The 20,742-nt window shown below is 43.2% G+C and overlaps 2 protein-coding genes across 8 annotated transcripts in view; one reads left to right on the plus strand and one right to left on the minus strand.

Moving 5' to 3' along the window:
* The window catches only part of LOC145531952 (uncharacterized), a 115,782-nt gene that overhangs the window by 45,371 nt on the left and 49,669 nt on the right, over positions 1 to 20,742 (plus strand). Inside the window, exon 2 of one of the 5 annotated variants that reach the window (XR_014072882.1) lies at positions 5,949 to 6,035. The exons of the other annotated variants lie outside the window; for them this stretch is intronic. The gene's annotated coding sequence lies outside the window, so the exon portion shown is untranslated. The remainder of the gene's footprint in view (positions 1 to 5,948; positions 6,036 to 20,742) is intronic. 5 annotated transcript variants of the gene reach the window in all.
* IFIT3 (interferon induced protein with tetratricopeptide repeats 3) lies at positions 725 to 12,112 on the minus strand. Of its 3 annotated transcripts, none has more exons than XM_081555885.1 (3): positions 12,028 to 12,112; positions 8,760 to 8,879; positions 725 to 2,902 (listed from the first exon to the last, which is right to left on the minus strand). In XM_081555885.1, exons 2-3 carry the CDS (start codon positions 8,762 to 8,764, stop codon positions 1,447 to 1,449), a joined length of 1,461 nt encoding a protein of 486 aa, XP_081412011.1. In that variant the 5' UTR covers positions 8,765 to 8,879; positions 12,028 to 12,112; the 3' UTR covers positions 725 to 1,446. The 3 variants fall into 3 exon arrangements, with proteins under 3 accessions (XP_081412011.1, XP_081412027.1, XP_081412020.1); XM_081555901.1 differs by having other exon boundaries at positions 8,760 to 8,884; XM_081555894.1 differs by lacking the exon at positions 8,760 to 8,879.

Here is a 20,742-nt window from a genome sequence, read left to right on the forward strand (position 1 = left end):
CACCTAATGGCTCCCCAGCCTTGCTGGAGCCAGCAGATAACTCAGGGGTGGGGGGCACCCTCACTGAAGTCTGCTGCTCCGATAGCCAGTGTAGTTGACTAAATAGCTTTTCAGGATTCCTCTGCTGCATGACAAAGATTCAACTTTCTGGCTTTCTTCTCACAGTCCAAGTGGGAATGCCAGTTCTTCTGTCTTCTCTGGGATCTGGTATATTAATTTAACAATTTTCCTCTGCACACAGTCAATCAGAGGATATCACTGGAAAAGCTTATGAGTGCCAGCCTTTTAGTGGGTTGAGCGGAGGTTGACAGGGCTCTTGGTCCATCACTTGGTTGCACAAAGCAAACAACCTTTGTGGATTTCCCAGCTGCGAGGAGAATCCTTGAATGTTTTTATTTACCCTGGAGGTTTAAGATCTTTGGCCAGCTTAGTCTTGGTACCCTTTACACTCTTGTGCACCTTGGTCAACAGCAGTAGATGCTAACTGGGTACTGGGCTCAGCTGAGGCCCCTGGGCTGGAATGAGAGTCACAGTTCCCAGAGCCCACAGATGGACTGGCTATAGGGTGAGGGTATCAGTGCCAAGGAGAAGCTAAAATGAGTGTGTTGAGAACAGCCTAGTATGGCTGTGGCAATTACTTACCATCCATTGCAAGAGAAGTTTGAGAAATGATGTCACTCTTAGTCACACACACACACACAAACCATACAATTAAATCTATCCCAAGTTGAAATTTTAAAATTTATTATATTACTATCAAGAATATGGGTTTCTTAGATGACTCAGTGGTAAAGAGTCCACCTGCAATGCAGGAGACATGGGTTCTATCCCTGGGTTGGAAAGATTCCCTTGGAGGAGGAAATGGCAACCCACTGCAGTATTCTTGCCTGGGAAATCCCATGAACAGAGGAGCCTGGTGGGGCTGCAGTCCCTGGGCTCACAAAAGAGTTGGACATAGTGACTAAACAACAACAAATCAAGAATATATATTTATTGTAGTATCACTAAGAAAAATAATATATAGCTGAAGACAAAAGACATAAGGAACATTCCAGGGTTGGTCAAAAGCTAGTCTTCCAGGGGGCCCAGAAGCCTGGATAATAATGGGATGAAGGACACGAGATTCTGTTGATAGTCGCCAGTTACGACCCTGGCAAGAAGGGCAGACACAGGGCTGTCTGGAGAACGGAATGCCTCATGCAGGCCTGAAACACTGTTTCTGCCGGCAGTTTAAGACTTTCAGACCAGAGAACTGTATGTAGCTGATATGGACAGGGAAGACAGTCGGGAGCAAGCCACTCTCTAGAAACCTGCCTTAAAGCGATAAGCAGGACCATCTTGCTCAGTAAGCTCAGATTGGGGATCTGCTTTCCCACCCTTCTCCCCTACAATGCCAGTCTTCCCGCTCCCTGATTCTCTGTTCCTTTTCTTCCTCTCTGTCTCAGCTCAGGGGTCAAGAATCTCTCTGAGTATAGAGCTGTCTGCACCCTGCTCCATTTCCTCACTGCCTTCTTCATGCTCAGTTGCTGGCAGGAAAATGCTGCCTGTGCCCGAAGGGCTGTTCCTTAGGAGGTGGCCAAGTGCCTTCTCATAGCATACAATCGCCTGCAGCAGCTCTCCATTCATCTTGTGAATTAAGCCTTGGAGAGACCAATAACGCGGTACATTCTGTGGTAGCTCGTTTTTAGCTACATTCTGTAGCTGGAATTTCATCTTTTCTTTCTCAGTTGATTTTGTGCTTATGGGTAAACCATCTAAAGAACATTGGACTGCAGTGTTTTCAGATATCTCACAATCCTCCTGAGGATTGCAATCACGCTGATGGAGCTCTTGTCCCTTGGTGCTGGGGAGCCTCTTACTGAAAGCTGTCTGATAATGTACTTCATTTTCCAGGAACTCATCAGAATATGCATGCAGAGGATTTAGTCCCTTCTCAATCGCTTTTTCCATATAGTTTCTAGCATGTTCCTTGAGTTCTTCAATCTTCTCTCCATTCCCACTAGCTTCAGATTCTCCTGTATGTTGAATTTGTTTGACTTTTGCCCTATAGCAGCATGCAATCTGGTGGTAGAGGTAGGCATTGTTTGGTATGGATTCCAGTGCCCTTAGCAACAGTTCAATTGCTTTGTCTAGATCACCTTTTCCTTGGTAAAATTTGGCTGCACTGCGAAGGACATCTGTTTGACAAGGAGCTCTTTCCAGAGCCTCTACAACCAGCTGTTCCCCTTCAGCTTGTTCATTCATCTTCTGGAGCGTCAGGGCCAGGAGAACTTTGATGTACTGATTGTTAGGACTCAGCTCAACGGCCTGCTTCAGAATGTCCACAGAGGACTGCTGCTCTGGCCTGTCATCCAGGTAGTACATAGTGATGGCCAGTCCAGAGGAGAATTCTGGGTTGTTGGGTTTCTCTTCCAGAGCCTTCTGAAAATACACCTTTGCCCTTTCATTTTTTTTCCCACCACACTTTACCAGTGTCCACCCTTCCTCACAGTCCAGCTCAGGACTTTCAATACTGTAAGGATTTGAGAACTTCTGGCAGACTTGTTTCACCTTGTCAACATAAACCTGAGCTTCTGCGAATCTTCCCAGGTGATAGTAGACCCAGGCGTAGTTTCCCCAGGTGACCAGGCTTCTGACCTCTGCCTGCTCAGCGTGCTCTCGCTGGATGCACTCTTCCGCTTGCTGTAAGCATTCCAGGGCTGCATTGTTTTCACCCTTTAAGTGTTTTATGTAGGCCAACAAGTTGTACTTTGTAGCTTTGAACTCAGAGTTTAAAAATTCAATCTGGTTACACACTCTGTCTTGGAGGTCATGAGAGACACTTTCTTCCTTAAATAAGTTCCACGTGAAATGGCATTTCAGCTGTGGAAGGATTTGCTCCAGAGAATTCTTGTTGTCCTCACTGTGGAGAAAGTAAACATAGTCACTGTGGTGTGCACCTGCCAAGTATGTGATGCAAGTACAGGTTATTTTGTGTGTCAACCTGACTGCGCCCCAGGGTGTCCAGCCTATCAGGTTAAACATTAGTTCTGGTCGTGTCTGCCAGGATGTTCCCAGAAGAGAAGAGCGTTTGAATCAGTTGGCTGAGTAAAGCAGATTGCCCTCCCCAGTGTGGCTGGACATCGTCCAGTCTGTTGGAGGCCTGAGTAGAACAAAAAGGCACGGGAAGGGCCACTTTGCTCTCTCTGCCTGTCTGTGTGAGCTGGGACTTTGGTCTTCTCCTCCCTCCTGACTGTGACTTACACCGTCAGCCCTCCAGTTTTCAGGTCTTTGGACTCAAGACTGGATTTATGCCACTGGCTTCCCTGGGTCTGCAGCTCACAGACAGGGGATCATGGATTGTCTCAACCTTCATAACATTTGAGCCAGTTCCTTAGAATAAATCTCTCTCTCTGTTGCACTCATGCTGTCTCTATCATTATATATATGTGTGTGTGTGTGTGTATGTATGTTAACCAGCATTAGCTGAGAATCTTTATTTGAACAAATAAGTAGAGTATAAAAAATTTGTCCTGAAAAGTTCTTTTTTAAAGCTGGTAAAATAAATACGTTTAAAAATTATTGGGCTTCCCTGGTGCCTCAGTGCATTGGCTCTTAATGCAGGAGACACAGGTTCTATCCTTCATCTGGGAAGATCCCATATGCTGTGGAGCACCTAAGCCCCTGCACCACAACTATTGAGCCTGTGCTCTAGACCCTAGGAGCCACAACTGCTAAAGCCCACATGCCCTAGAGCCCATGTTCCTCAACAAGAGCAGCCAACGCTCTGAGAAGCCTGAGCACCACAACTAGAAAGTAGCCCCCACTCACGGCAACTAGAGAAAAGCCTCCCCAGCCACGAAGATTCAGCACAGCCATAAATAAATAAAATTTTTACAAAATTATTGTAGCAGTCATACAAAAACAGGTTAAAATTCTCAATGAGGGTAAACCAAAATGTGTCCAATTATATAAAACTTCTTCCCTTACAAGGAACAGGGATAAAGCTGAAGACCCATTTTGGTTTCACTGCTTAAAAACATACAGAATAACAGAAAAACCAGTTTTGAGCTCAAAATTCACTAAAGTCTTCTTTTTCTTTAGCTTTTACATCCCTAATGTAGGATGGACCCCTGGACGCAGAATTCTTGGTTGCCAACCTACCAGCTTTGCCTTGCACTGTGGTCATCAGCTTTCCTCAGAGCTCAAGTGGGAAGGTACCAGGAACGGGTTTACACATTTGATCTCAACTGGTTTTCCTATGTTACTCTATATGTTTTTCAGCAGTGAAACCAGAATGGACCTTCAGCTTTATCCCTGGTTGAATGGATTCCCTCCACTGCAGTGCTCAAAATAGTTTACTTCTTGGCCAGCAAACACATGGGAGAGCCTGGAACAACAGCATTTAGCAAATGCCTTTTGCCTGTGTCCAGCCTTCATGAGTTGGGGCTGACATCAACCTGCAGTATGTGTGTGTGTGTAATTCTCACTAATACATACCTCTAAGTTTTCCAAGACAAAGGAGATGGTACTTTCTCTTGCTTCCTAGATTTACCTTTCTACACCTATGGTCTATGCAGGAAACCCACAAAGCCCATCCCTTCTACCTTGTGAGCAGCTATGCAGGAAGTAAGGTTAAGGTGGATAAGAGGAGACCACCACAGTTGTTGGAGGAACTGAGGTCTCTCTTGCCTGTTTCAGTTATGAAGTCAGGATTATTTAGCCATCCAGTGACTCTTCACAAGGCTACCTCTTTGTGTCACTTTGTTAGTGTTTAGGGATGCTGAGAAAAATAAAGGTAATCTCTGACCCTCAGAGTTCACAGTCTGGTTAGGAACCATGAAAAGAAAGAAACGAAAGCCCAGGGATGTTTGCCACTGTGTTACGTGATTTTGTTCTTTTCCACACCTCCCTACAGTAGCACAAAGACCCATGAAGGCCTGGTTTCAGTTTGATTGAAGCAGTCACTCTAAACAGGCCAGATCCCCAGAGAGAATAAATTTGTTTTGAAAAATGACAAACAAAATGGACATATTTGTGTTTTGTAGTTGGAAGATACCAAGGGAAATCACTTGCCTTATTTAGTTAAATAAATTACCTAAGTTCTCAAAATATGTTCTCATATCTATATTTTCCTGGGGCTGGGGGTATAGTTTATGGATTTTTTACTCTTCTTTTTTTATCAGTAGATTCTTGGCACCATAAAATTGGAATGAACCTCCAGAATGATTAAACCCACCGTTGTCCACAATTTTGGATTTCACGGACTAGCACAGTTTTAGAAAATTGTTATGAAATAAACAGGGCTGCCAACTTATTGGCAACACTGACATGGGGAGAAAATTCATCTGAAAAGGCACCAACCGTCTGTGTTTGCTACCATTTTATTTAAAAAAGAGAAAAAGAGAGCAAGGAAGCACTTTTATTATCACTGAAGAAGTAAGACTATAACCTCCGAATAAAGGAAAGTTCTTTAAATTGTCAAACGTGTTTTTCTGTAAGAGGAGCCACTGACTGTATTTGGCAGTTTACCGTGGCCCAGCACTGGCCCTTCAGTGAAAGTTGCTCGGTCGTGTCCGACTCTTTGCGACCCCATGGACTTATACAGTCCATGGAATTCTCTAGGCCAGAATACTGGAGTGGGTAACCTTTCCCTTCTCCAGGGGATCTTCCCAACCCAGGAAGTGAACCGGGGTCTTCTGCATTTCAGGTGAATTCTTTACCAGCTGAGCTACCAGAAAAGCCCAATGTGGGAGACCTGGGTTCGATCCCTGGGTTGGGAAGATCCCCTAGAGAAGGGAAAGGCTACCCACTCCAGTATTCTGGCCTGGAGAATTCCATGGACTGTATAGTTCATGGGGTCGCAAAGAGTCTGACCTGACTGAGTGACTTTCACTTTCACTTTTCAGCAGTGGCCCACACACCACTGCTGCCAGTGCTCTGATCAACTTCCTGTCTCTCTCCCGCAGTGTTCACATAAGCCATTTGTGATGCAGTGTGACTGCATATGGAATGCTTTACAGTGAGAGATGTAGAAGCAAGGGAATCAACCCAAGGTAAGGCAAGAGAGGAGTGTTGTCTATGCAGATATCCCTTTATGTGCGTGCCTCTTTTCTTGGCAGTCTTTTTCACTCTCTTGGTCCCTTGCTAGAACACCACAGTGCTAAAATCTTCCCTCTCCATTTAGGGTTTTTCAATTTGGCTTCTCCTGGGGATTCTAGCTGCCCTGTATGAAGGACAGTAGGTCAAAACTCAGGTTAGCAGTATTGATCAAGTGTAGCAATATTAGAAAATAAATAGTGGATATAAGTTATAAAGATAATCACTGAACAAATCTGTCTGTAGCTGTTATGCAACTAAAGCATTATAAAGGAATTTCAGTGTTTCAACACATGTTAACTTTGCTGACTGCCCAATTAGGAAGTTTAGAGAAAAAAAAAAGCATCAGTTTCAGATCAATAAAATGTGTCTGCAGATTTGTAGGTGTTATCTAGGTGCCTGAGAACAACAGCTAAATACTCTAAGGATTAATAGAGAATATACATCGAACTTCTCAGTGAGTCTGCAGAAAGACAGGTGACCTTGGATGTTTTCATTTCAGCAGAGCCAGAAATCACCTTGCCAGTCTGATAACACTTTTTCCCCCTCAAGGGTAGTAGTGGGGGTGCATCGTAGGGGCAGACAGCAGGCTTTGATGTATCAATGAACCAGAGGGATCTTTGCAAATCAAGTTTAAAAGCACTTATTGATAAAGATTCTTCTTCCAAGATGAAACATATTCCAATCTTGTAATAAACTTCAGAAGATCTCAATTGATCAAGAAAGTAGGGCAAGCAGAAAAGCTCACTCAACATTCTTAAACCTGTGAGAGAGCCTGGAATATGGAAGTCCTGGGGATATTCCATCCATACCACCAGTTCACCAATGCTAAAGCTGGCCATGTTAACAAATGTGTGGTAATTCTGAACAGTTTATTCAGGAGGATAGCCAGCTATGTATGTGGCTTCATGATTACAAAACCTATTGAATGTTGAAAATCAGTTCTGTTGATTTTCCCTAAGCCTTCCGCCCTAGGTTGCCAGTTTGCTTAGATATTTGATACCTGATCTCCCCTGGAAATATGATTTAGAGCAAAGTATACTGGTTGGGAGTCCTGAGATCTGGATAAAAAACATGAAACCCAGAGCCAGTGTCCAGGGGGTTAGCATTAAAATACTGTTGCCTTTGTAGGTGAATCATTTGTGAATCTAGTGATTAAAAGGAAAAAGTTTTAAAAATAACTATAACTACAGTAATTTGTTAATGTACACACTAGGTAAAAATATGCAAATTGTGCCAACAAAAATATAAACTATGGGAGGAGGAGAGAGTTAAAAAGGCAGAGTTTTAGTATGTGTTTGAACTTGTTATCAGCTTAAAATAGACTATTATACGATGTTTTGTAAAAAGCCTCATGGTAACCACAAAGCAAAATTTTATGATAAATATACAAAAGAAATGGGGGGAAATAAGGAGAGGTTGGTGAAGGAATACAGACTTTCAGTTATAAGATGAATATGGTTGGAGGAGCTAATGTGAAACATGGAGAGCACACTTGATAACTCTGTTGTATAATTGAAATCTGCTAAGAGAGTAGAATTGAAATGGTCTCACCCCCCAAAAAAATATATGAGGTGATAGATATGTTAATTAACTAGATGGGGGAATCCTTTCCAAATGTATATGTATATCAAATCACTACAGTGTGCACTTTCAATATCTTACAGTTTTATATATCAATTATAAACATTTTAAAAAAGAATTATCTTAGACATTCTGGTCACTTCTATATAGTTTAGGTACATGAAATACTCAGTTCCCCCCAAAACCTTCTGTATTTTTATTACATATTAACTGTATGTTGGTTGATATGTTTACATGTGCCATATGTAATTGATGTTTATGAAAATGTTAACATATTTGAGTAGATCAAAATAAAACATTTGAAGATAATTCTGATTTAATAAAAAAAAATAGTCGTCTTTTCAAAAACCAATACTCCATTTGCCAAAGTATCCTCAGTTATGAATTTAGCTCATGTGTTTTTGCAAGTTGCTTTAAATACTTTCTCTCTCTCTATATATATATATGTATATATATATATATATACACACACAGACATACATATATAGTTGTTGCTTTTTAGTTGCTAAGTCGTGTCTCTGAGACACTTACTCCCTGTCTAGCAGGTCAGTAAGAAGACCGTTCAGAGAGACATATTCCCCAGTCCCAAACGGGCAGATTTCAAGGCAAAAACAGTCTCTGTCATGAAGTTTTACAGTGCTGAACTAATCCTTAGCACACTTGCTGATAAAGAAATGCTTTAAAAATAACCAGGATAGCCGCAACAAAATCCACAAACCTCTGATTTAGTCCTTTCAAATATAAGAAACAAAAGAAGGAAGAGGACCCCCCCCCCCCCAGCAACTTTCCTCCAGGCCCCAGCTCCCATGGAACAGATTTTGCTGCTGAAGGGATTTGAGCACGCCCTCCTAGGCTGTCTTAACAGCCCCCATTCCTTCCAGCCACTGGCTGCTAACTCTGCTGGGAGGAAGTTCTTAGCGCCTGACTCTGTATGGGAAGAGCCACAGAAATAAAAGTGCATGAGTCAGTAAGAGATTTACGATCGAATGAGTGCAATGCATATGTAATCTATTAGCAAACACTTCAGGACATCACACTCAAGAACAAGATTTGGACGAGATTCTCAACTTCCTATCAGAGAAGCAGAGAATATTTACCTCATGATGGCTGTTTCCCTGCAATTCTGAAAATCTGGGGTTGAGGCAGATTTTATCTTCTGCTTGTGGATCACAAGCAAATGCAGAGGAGGTTCCCACTCAGGATGCTAGCTGCTAGGTCTGTGCTTTTATAAAACAGAAAAGGAAAACAAAACTGAGGCAGTGCTAGTGAGATTCCTGCTGAGGAGAAACCGAAACTGAATGTGCAGAGCTGAACTCAGTTCCCTGCTGGGAGTACCTTCTACACAGCTTCTGTAACTGCTTGTGAGTTTGAAAGAAGGCATTGTGGATGCTGTGCATATTACAGGCTCTCTCCCAGAGACTCAGATGCAGCCTGGGGGTGGACTTGGGCTCAGCACTCTGCATTTTAACAGGCATCCTGGAAAATCTGTTGCAGGAGTCCCTGTATCACATTTTGAGGAGCATAGTCCTGGAGCTCCTTTATTTTGTTTTGGTTTGGTGTTTTTGGCTGTGTAGTCTGTGGGATCTTAGTTCTCTGGGGATCAAACCCATGCTTCCTGCAGTGGAAGCGTGGAGTCTTACCCACTGGACCGCCAGGGAAGTCCCTGGAGGTATTTTGAAAAGTTTCCCATTTACTTATGAGAGATCATGTAATGACTCCAACAGTGAGTCAGACAATCTGGAAGAGAGGAAAATAACCCCAGAAGGCCTGGATTTCAGTCTTCTCTTTGACCAGCCTCTGGGAAAGTTCTTGAATCACATCACTTAGCCTCATTTCCTCAGCTCCCATCCCTTCCCAGCTACCAGCTGCTGGTTCTGCTACGAGGACATCCTCAGCACCTGACTCTGTAGATCGGAAAGAGCCACAGAAATGAAAATGCATGAACGGGTAAGATAGATTTACGATCAAATTATGAAATACGTATTTAATCAATTAGCAAACACCGAATCAGCATAATTATAATTTATTCCAGGCCATTTTAGAAGATATCTTCTAAATTACCTTTATTTTCTTGCAACCAAATGATAGGAGACCGTGCCCTAGGGAGATCCACTTTTACCCTTATCTAAGGCATGGTTCTGAGCACTCTAAGGAACAATCCTCCCTCTCCAACTAGGGACCCCAAGGGCCTAGACCTTCCAGTCCCTGCCCCTCCTCTCTAACATAAGCATAAATGAAGACATTTTGCCCTATTGACCAGAGCCAGAAGATGTTTAGCATTAGAGTGTGGCTCCTGAATAATGACCATGCTCTGACACCTACTTTTTATGTGACCTCTTGGCCAAGTAATTTGCCCTCTGAGACCCATTTTTCTCATCTACAAAATGAGGCTAGTAAAAAATAATAGGGTTCCCTTCCTGGGGCTATGGGTAGGATGATATAAGGCGTGTAGCCCTCTTGGCAACTACTGATCACATGAAAACTGTTACTGCCATGGTCACTGGCATATCAGTGTTATCATTTTAAGTGAATTCTGAGTGTGCAAGGGGGCCAACAGTTCCACAGTGGATTGGGCAGAGGAAGGCACTCATCAGTCAGCCCGCAGGTATGAGGTGTTTCCCCAGGTGGCTTCCCTGTTGGCAATTTTTATCACAGCCTCTGGGAACAGGGCTTCCCTGGTGGCTCAGTGGTAAAGAACCCACCTGCCAAGCAAGAGACTCAGGTTCCATCCTTGGGTCAGGAAGAACCCTGGAGAAGAAAATGGCTACCCACTCCAGTATTCTTCCCTGGGAAAATTCCACGGACAAAGGAGTCTGATAGGCTATAGTCTACAGTCCATGAGTCACAAAAGAGTCAGATATGACTGAGCGATTAAACAACTGGGAACAGGCACCTTGATGTGGGCTTCAGTCCACCACAGTCCAGAGAGCCTCTCTCAGATTTCCTTGGGTCAGTGGCTTTGGACATACCCAAGCACAGGTCACTACCAAACTTCTCAGGCAGGCAGGATACCAAGGCACAGGGCAGGACTAGGTTTTTCTGGTCAACTCACTTATGCAGACACAGTTCACGTACTCATAACGGGGAGCCCATTATATAGGAAAGGTGTTCTGGGGCATTTGGCGGTAAATTCCTCTAACCTCCCATCCCCAGATACAAGCCTGCAGAGCATCTGGGAGCCCTTGGGGCTCCTTGTACTCACTCCCTAAATGATCACTAGGATGCCGCCTCCCCAGTCAATCAGCTTCTCAATTCCTTCCCATTGGTGTTTGATGGGAAAGTTTTCCTTTTTTTTCAGCTGTATCTTTCCTGAGGCTCTATCTGATGGCAGAACTCAGGTAGATCTATGCACATCTTTTAAAATCAAGTTTACCAAGATTATAGTTTACATATACTAAAATGTACCCACTTAAAGTGTAGTTTGGTGAATTCTGACAAATGGATATACTCATGTAACCACCACCACTACCTTCTTGTAGGCTATTTGTATCATCCCTGGTGTGCCCTGCTAGTCAAACCCAATCCCACCCTCCACCATCCCCAGGCCATCACTGCTCTGCTTTCATTCATTAGAAATTAGATCAGTACTAGGAAAGAAATTGGGAGACCTGGGTTCGATCCCTGAGTTGGGAAAAGGCCCTGGAGGAGGACCTGGCAACCCACTTTAGTATTCTTGCCTGGAGAATCCCCATGGAGAGAGGATCCTGGTGGGCTATAGTCCATGGGGTTGCAAAGAGTCAGACACAACTGAGTAACTAAGCACACACACACAGGAGAGCAATTATGTCCTTATGTCTTGTATTTTCTGTTGCTCACAAGCTCTCATTACAGCAATAAAAATAAACACTAAGCTTCGGGTTTGTTTTCATATAAGAAATGGAAAAAAAGTCCATCCGTAAGGATTGTTTTTTCCACTTCCCATCTTGAAGTGATCAAATTTTCAGGGCAGAATTCTCAACATGACTTGGCTTTGTACTACCAACTTCATCTTTAATAACATCTGCTGAAAAGAAATGCTTCCTTTTAGAATGACAAAAAGAAAGCCTCTTCGTTCTTTTAAAGGAAACAACAGAGAAGCCCCCCAAAGAGTAATTCGCTTAGAGCTAAATTTGAATCTGCAAACTTAGTGCCTGATTGAATCTAATCACTCCTGCCAAGCCTTCCTCTCATCCAGCTCCCGGCTCCCAGCTCCTCCCCGTGAAGCTTAGGGAGTCTAAGTGCACACACCAGAAAAAGTCACAGAAATAAAAGGTGCCCATACTGGTACAGGAACTTTAGTCCACAAGCACAGGACAAACTCCGGAACTTGCCTGCACTTGAGAAGCTAGGCTGACAATTTGCATCGAGGCACCTTATCTCACTGACCTCATGATGGCGATCTGCTCTCTGCTGTTCTGAATAGCTGGGGTCCAAGCTGATTTGCTCTTCAGAACTCTTCCTTCCAGAGTCTGCCTCAAGTAAAGACTGAAGGAGCTATTAAAAGGGACGTGGGGTGGGGAGAATGCGTCAGCTGATGCTTTCTCTCAGTTTCTGAGTGCTTGCCTTTGTGAAACAGAAGAAGAAATGGAAAGTGAAACTGTGTTAAAATCAAGGGGAGGGAAAGGAAACACAGTTGAAACCTATCATGACTCAGTAGAAGCAAATCCTTAAAATCATGACTCTGAGAACTTTCTGGGCAGTCCGGTGGTTAAGACTCCCCTTTACAAAAAAAAAAAAAAAAGACTCCCTCTTCCACTTGGGGGAGCAGAGCATCGTGGGGGTGGGTGTTGGGGTGGTGCAGGTTCCATATCTGGTGGGGGACCTAAGACCTCACAAGCGGTGTGTTACTGCTGCTGCTGCTAAGTCGCTTCAGTAGTGTCCGACTCTGTGCGACCCTATGGACGGCAGCCCACCAGGCTCCTCCGTCCATGGAATTCTCCAGGCAAGAACACTGGACTGGGTTGCCATTTCCTTTAACAATGCATGAAAGTGAAAAGTCAATGTCAAGTCGCTCAGTCATGTCCGACTCTTAGCGACCCCATGGACTGCAGCCTACCAGGTTCCTCCATCCCTGGGATTCTCCAGGCACGAGTACTGGAGTGGGGTGCCATTGCCTTCTCTGCAAGCGGTGTGTTCAGTTCAGTTCAGTCGCTCAGTCGTGCCCGACTCTTTGCGACCCCATGAATTGCAGCACGCCAGGCCTCTCTGTCCATCACCAACTCCCGGAGTCTACCCAAACCCATGTCCATCGAGTCGGTGATGCCATCCAACCATCTCATCCTCTGTCGTCCCCTTCTCCTCCCGCCCCCAATCCTACGCAGCATTAGGGTCTTTTCCAATGAGTCAACCCTTCGCATGAGGTGCCCAAAGTATTGGAGTTTCAGCTTCAACATCAGACCTTCCAATGAACACCCGGATTGATCTGTTTTAGGATGGATTGATTGGATCTCCTTGCAGTCCAAGGGACTCTCAAGAGTCTTCTCCAACACCACAGTTCAAAAGCATCAATTCTTCAGCGCTCAGCTTTCTTCACTGTCCAACTCTCACATCCATGCATGACCACTGGAAAAACCATAGCCTTGACTAGACGGACTTTTGTTGGCAAAGTAATGTCTCTGCTTTTAAATGTGCTATCTAGGTTGGCCATAACCTTCCTTCCAAGGAGTAAGCGTCTTTTAATTTCATGGCTGCAATCACCATCAGCAGTGATTTTGGAGCCCAAAAAAATAAAGTCTGACACTGTTTCCACTGTTTCGCCATCTATTTCCCATGAAGTGATGGGACCAGATGCCATGATCTTAGTTTTCTGAACGTTGAGCTTTAAGCCAACTTTTTCACTCTCCTCTTTCACCTTCATCAAGAGGCTCTTTAGTTCTTCTTCACTTTCTGCCATAAGGGTGGTGTCATCTGCATATCTGAGGTTATTGATATTTCTCCCGGCAATCTTGATTCCAGCTTGTGTTTCTTCCAGCCCAGCGTTTCTCATGATGTACTCTGCATATAAGTTAAATAAGCAGGGTGACAATATACAGCCTTGATGTACTCCTTTTCCTATTTGGAACCAGTCTGTTGTTCCATGTCCAGTTCTAACTGTTGCTTCCTGACCTGCATACAGGTTTCTCAAGAGACAGGTCAGATGATCTGGTATTCCCATCTCTTTCAGAATTTTCCACAGTTTATTGTGATCCACACAATCAAAGGCTTTGGCATAGTCAATAAAGCAGAAATAGATGTTTTTCTGGAACTCTCTTGCTTTTTCGATGATCCAGCGGATATTGACAATTTGATCTCTGGTTCCTCTGCCTTTTCTAAAACCAGCTTGAACATCTGGAAGTTCACGGTTCACGTATTGCTGAAGCCTGGCTTGGAGAATTTTGAGCATTACTTTACTAGCATGTGAGATGAGTGCAATTGTGCGGTAGTTTAGTGGCAAATAAATAAATAAATAAATAAATAAATAAAAATCGCGATTTCAGGAATCTAACCCTAACGCTAGGCTGCGTCCCAGGAAACTGCATTTTTTTAGTATGTAGGAAAAGGGAAGGCTTCCTTGGTAGCTCAGCTGGTAAACAATCCTCCAGCAATGCAGGAGACTCCGGCTTCATTCCTGGGTCAGGAAGATCCCCTGGAGAAGGGAATGGCAACCCACTGCAGTATTCTTGCCTGGAGAATTCCATGGACAAAGGAGCCTGGCAGGCTACAGTTCATGGTGTTGCAAAGAGTGGGACAGGACTGAGTGACTAACACTTTCACTTTTTTTTCAGGAGATTCTTATGTAAGGGTTTCTGGGAGCACATGATGTGAAAGACTGCTCAATAAATACTGTTGTAAAAAGTAGCTTAGACAAGTCATCATACTTGTGGGAGACAGTTTGCACCTTGATGTGTGTGGCTCAGGCTCCTCCTATGGTTAGTCTCTCAGTTGTGTTCGGCTGTTTGTGACCCCATGAACCATAGTCCACCAGACTCCTCTGTCCATGAGAATTCTCCAGGCAAGAATACTAGAGTGGGTTGCCATTCCCTTCTCCAGGGGATTTTTCCCACCCCTGGATGGAACCCAGGTCTCTTGCATTGCATGCAAATTCTTTATCATCTGAGCCACCTGGGTTTAATTCAGTGTGTTATTTACTATCTCTGGGATTATCCATGAATCAAATCACTGAGCCTGAGTTTTTTCCCCCCATGCTAAATATAAGAAGCCAAGCCCTGGAATAAACCCTGGGCACTTAGGATCTCTGAGATCCAAAGCAATCATTCAGTTTTCCCAGCTATAAACTGGGAAATAGTAACACATGTAATATTGTTGGGTGAGCTGCCTAGCTGATAAATTTAGGTATTTATGCTTTGAGCTCTGAAGGAGTGATGATACCCTGAGAGATGTTTTAAAAAAATAGAATTTCCTATGAAGTAAATATCCATGAAAATAGAGGGAGGATAGTTCTCCAGGCTAATTTGAAGTTCAAGGAATGTCAGTTGCCTAGGAGAAAGACTCCCTCTATTCTGAAGCTGCAGAAAACAGAGGTTCTTGTGTAACAAGACTGAGACTTGTTTGTTTTTTCCCAACAATGGGAGCATCATAGAATACTTCAAGTTCACAGATTGTATTATGTCCAGCCAAAGTAACCTGTACCTGGGAAAGTATGTAATTTTGTTGGTTGTCTTACTTAACAATACGTTACGCTGGTAGTGATAAAGTAACATACCTTTATGTCTTTTACAGTGTCACCCAGGTAAAAGGGGCTCCTGCATTTGGCCCTGTGCTTTAGAGGGCCACACACACCACAGACACATAAAACGTAAATTTTCATTTATTTGCTTTTTTGACTGCACCACACAACTGGAGTCCTAACCACTGGACAGCCAGGGAATTCCCAACAGAATGTACATTTCAAAAATAACACATGGCGTCTCTGTTACTGAGAATCTGGTGCTTAATCCTGGCATAAGACATGAAACCCTAAACATCCAGCCCAGGGGAAAATGCGTCTCTACCTTTTGCCTTCTTTGCTCAGAGAGAAAGGAAGTTGTGTCATGAAGGTTTCTGTGTTGTGAGGGTGCTGATTTTAGGGATAGACACTATTTTGAAAGGCAGAAGTGAACAGAAGTGGTTAGATCAGAGAAAAGGCAAATTTATTGAACTGGCTGAAGGCTTCCTCTCATCCTAACTGCAGTCTTACAGTATGAAGTTATTTTCCAGAGCGGTTGCATCAGCTGCCCATTTCTTGTTTCTCTTCTTGTTCTTATCCCTGGCTTATGAAGTGCTCATAAATAAGCATGGTATTTGCAACAGCTGCATATGGTAGTTAAATAACATTATGCCTGTTAAGAAATTCATAGTGTACTTAGACTTGTATACCTGTAGATTTAGACTTACACACTGAGTCAGATTTTCTTCTGCTTTTAAACTCTTCCTTTGTGCCAACTTGCTGATGAATGGTTCCTGAGAATGGGTGTTTAAAAATAAAATCAAGTGGGACCAGATTTTCATATCCACACCCTATCTAGAAAATAGAATATAGAATTTCTCCAACATGTCTCTTGAGGGCAAAAGTAATGATGGTAGTTAAAATTCGAATAATAAGAAGGGCACAACACAGTGCCAACAAATTTAGAGGTTAAAAATAGAAGGTGTTGAAAGAAAAGCTTGCCTTCTTTATGTACGTTTATAACAAGGATCAGAGAAGGCAATGGCACCCCACTCCAGTACTCTTGCCTGGAAAATCCCATGCACGGAGGAGCCTGGTAGGCTGCAGTCCATGGGGTCACGAAGAGTTGGATACGACTGAGCGACTTCACTTTCACTTTTCACTTTCGTGCATTGGAGAAGGAAATGGCAACCCACTCCAGTATTGTTGCCTGAAGAATCCCAGGGACGGGGGAGCCTGGTGGGCTGCCGTCTACGGGGTCGCACAGAGTCGGACACGACTGAAGCGACTTAGCAGCAGCAGCAGCATAACAAGGATGGCTTCGCTAGTGGCTCAGATGGTAAAAGGATCTGCCTGCAATGCAGGAGACTCAAGTTCAGTCCTTGGTTTGGGAAAATCCCCTGGAGAAGGGAATGGTTACCTACTCCAGTATTCTTGCCTGGAGAATCCCATGGACAGAGGAACCTGGTGGGCTACAGTCCATGGGATCGGAAAAGAATCGGACACGGCTGAGCAACTAACACTAACACTAACTAACAACAAGGATACTCATTCTTTTTTTAAACAGTCATATTGAAATATAATTCACATACCATGCAGTTCACCCATTTTGGAGAAGACTCTTGAGAGTCCCTTGAACTGCAAGGAGATCCAACCAGTCCATCCTAAAGGAAATCAGTCGTGAATATTCATTGGAAGGACTGATGCTGAAGCTGAAACACCAATACTTTGGCCATCTGATGCGAAGAGCTGACTCATTTGAAAAGATTCTCATGCTGTGAAAGACTGAAGGCAGGAGGAGAAGGGGACAACAGAGGATAAGATGGTTGGATGGCATCACCGACTCAATGGACATGAGTTTGAGTAAACTCCGGGAGTTGGCGATGGACAGGGAGGCCTGGCGTGCTGCAGTCCATGGGGTTGCAAAGAGTCGGACACGACTGAGTGACTGAACTGACTGAAACTATACAATTCAGTATTTCACAGAACTGTACAACCATCACCATAGTCAATTGTAGAGCATTCTCATTACCCCAAAAAGGAGACCTACACTTCCTTGCTATCACCTCCAGGCCTCCTGAGCTTCCCTGATAGCTCAGATGGTTAAGACTCTACCTGCAATGCGGGAGACCTGGTTGGATCCCTGGGTTGGGAAGATTCCCCTGGAGGAGGGCATTCTTGTTTTCTTGCTTGGAGAATTTCCATGGACAGAGGAGACTGGTAGGCTACAGTCCATGGGATCACAAAGAGTCAGACATGACTGAGTGACAGAGCACAACAAGCAGTCCTCCTAGTCCTAGACAACCGCTGATCTACTTTCTATCTCTTATAAATTTGCCAACTCTGGACATTTCATATAAATAGGATCATACAATATGTGACCTTTTGTGACTGGCTTCTTTCATTTTCAAATTTCATCTATGTTGTAACATGTACAGTACTTTATTTTTTATTGATGAATAATATTTCACTGTAAAGATATACTTTACTTAATGAACTGATGTTCATCAGTTGATGGATCCACCTTTTGGCTGTGGTGAAAAACATTGATATAAACATTCATGTTCAGGTTTATGTATGAATGTATGTTTTCATTTCTATTTATATACCTAGGAATAAAATGGCTAGGTCATGTGGTAACTCTAGGTTTAACCAACTGAGGGACTACTAAACTGTTTTTCCAAAGGCACTGCACCATTTTTACAGTAAAGGTTTTAGTCAGTCTCCCTCTTTGTTGCCTCCTAAGAAGGTGTAGACTACCAGCAATGAGACGGCTGTGCTGTAAATCATAAGGAAAATTTGCAATTAGACAAATCAGGTTACCTCCTTTCCCAAAAGAGATGATGGGAGAAGTGGTGGAGGAAGGGAGAAAACAGGAGCATATGGTCTCTAGTTGGAACCCACATTTTTCAGGTTGGCATCCCAGGTTGACTGTGCATATAGTAGGGATCCTGACCCAGTCCTGTTTGTGTTTATATTCAGGATTCTCACACTTCCACGCTTGCAGTTGCACTGGACACACATTGTACATAATTGTGCAGGTCAGTGGACATGATGGAGCAAGAAAGAGGAAAGCTCTGTGAAAAGGGGGGCTGGAGACAGAGGCTGATAAATCTTTTGCTGAGAAGTAATTGGCATTACTAAGAACCCAGACCAGGATAAGAGACATTCTCCTCAGTATTCTCCTTGGTATTGGAAGGGAGGGAGATGCACTGAGAGATGTGGTCAAGAGCCAGGGAATTAAAGCAATTCCAATAATGTGTTTCTGTTTGTTATTCCTGGATAGTGAGATTTCAGGAAACATGAATTATATACATAATTTTCGTGATTGTTTTCCAATCATTTCTGTCAGCTTTAAGTCCTCAAATAAATATTAAGTGTAACATGACATATCTCTTTTCTACCCTTTCTTCCTTTTTTCTCTTGGGGCTTCTGTTCTAGCAAAGGATTTGGTGGCAAGACTTGCAAGGACGAGGTTACAGATACCCGGTGTGCCTTTAGCACTATATAGGTGCCAGGGTTCCTCTCTCAAGGTCAGTGTGCCTACCCGTCTTACCTTCCACTAAGAACACTCCCAGTTTTTCTCTCCAGGCACCAGAACTAATAATAAGCTACTCAGGCCAAGTAAGCTAAAACCTTCTTTTGAAATGGATACTTGTCCAGTCAGTCGAATGGAATGAGTTTACCTTTGCAGCTGATGTGAATTGTATTTTCCATCAGAAGCCTCTTGACAAACAAAGACTTCACAGCTTCATGTTTCTTTCTATTCTCTACTTAACAGGAAAAATTCTCCCACATGTGTTTAGATTGCCTCCAGGATGGGGCCAAAAACAGAACTGGAGATACTTCCTCATTTCTCCTAATGGACATCAGAAAAGGAGAGAGAACATGGATGGAAGCACAAGATGTAACAAAATCTGCTTCCGTGGAAGGCAGGGGTAGGGTGTTTGTGTACACAAAGGTACCTGGTGGTGGTGTCAGGATGTAAGATAAAGCCCTGACCTCTAAAAGCTGTAGAAAAAAATGTCTGTTCTATTCAGTGAAAAGGTTGTTGAAAGGTTGCTGCTGCAAACCGTGTGTTACTCCGGGATTCGTGACCGCCAGAGGATTTCAATCTGGGGTCAGAGATGAGGCTTGACTACTTGGAGCTTTTTGTGTAGCAAAGTTTTATTAAAATATAATAGAGATAGGGAAAGCTTCTGACATAGACATCAGAAGGGGAAAGAAAGAGTGCCCCTTTGCTAGTTTTTAGTAAGGTGTTTTATGTCTGTTAGAAAACTATTAATCAGATAAGAGAGACACCTCAAGGCTGAGGGAGTTTCACCAGGCCCCTCTCCCACAATATGCATTTTGAGATAGGATGACACAAGGTGTATATCCCCCGGCCATAAAAAAATTGACAGGAATACTGGTTTGTTGAGCAATTATAAGCCCAAAGAGAAAAAAAGTTAGTCTTAGGTGGAACCATTTTGAAGAAAGGCAAATTCCAAAACAAATACATGGTTTCATTAACATAGTTTAAGAAAAACCTTTCCATAAGAAAAACGCATTGGTTATGTAGAGAAGGAAAACAAAGTCTGCAGCTTGCGGTTTATTTCCTCCTGCCGCTTGGGGACCTCTGGCTTTCCTGCCTGTTATCCTCCCAATGTTAGACCAGTCTGTGTTATTTGGAACCAGTTCATGGCCAGTGTAACATTGCATTTTTCAGTAGCTGAGTCTGAAAGATTTAAGGTACAGCAAAATTTCAGGAAAACCAGAACACACCTTTATGTTTGATCACATCTAAGTTATTTATTAATTAATGACTTTTTCAGGCATCCACACTATGTATACTGATGATCTCAAGTGCACACTACACTATTTTTAATACAAAAGATATTCACTATACTGTGCATAAAATCTCCAAGACTTATTAATCTACTGGTTGTAAGTTTATACCCTTAAACTACATCTCTCCTATTCCCCCACATCCCAGCCCCTGATAACTACCATCTAAATTTAATTCCAACAGGCAATCATTTTGCAACCCAGAGGGTGATTGATGGTCTCTTGCTAGGTCACCTGACTGTTTTGGCTCACACCAACCTTGATGTCTGTCCCTGGTCATTCAGTATTTACCCAGAAAACCCCAATTGCCCCAAGAATACCATGACTTTCATGGTTTCCCTGAAGACTTTCAGGATTAAATGAAGTTTTATATCACCTAATACACAATATTTCTAATGGGGGGAAACCTCCATTATTGATGACATTTCCCAGAAATGTGCACTAGGTCCTTAATCACCAAATAATTCCCCTGTCCTGCTGCTTTCCTATCATTTTGAATCTGGGCTCGTCAAAGCAACTGAGTTCATCAAAACAAGTCTTCATGTTGCAAAGAAATTTTTTCCATATGATTATAATCTACAGTGACAAAGCAGCATTCTTCTCTCCTTCCCTTTTGCCTCTCTTTCCCT

This window comes from Giraffa tippelskirchi, chromosome 2 (assembly GCF_054371585.1).
Source record: "Giraffa tippelskirchi isolate mGirTip1 chromosome 2, T2T-mGirTip1v1.2.pri, whole genome shotgun sequence".
In the NCBI taxonomy this organism is placed as follows: Eukaryota; Metazoa; Chordata; class Mammalia; order Artiodactyla; family Giraffidae; genus Giraffa; species Giraffa tippelskirchi.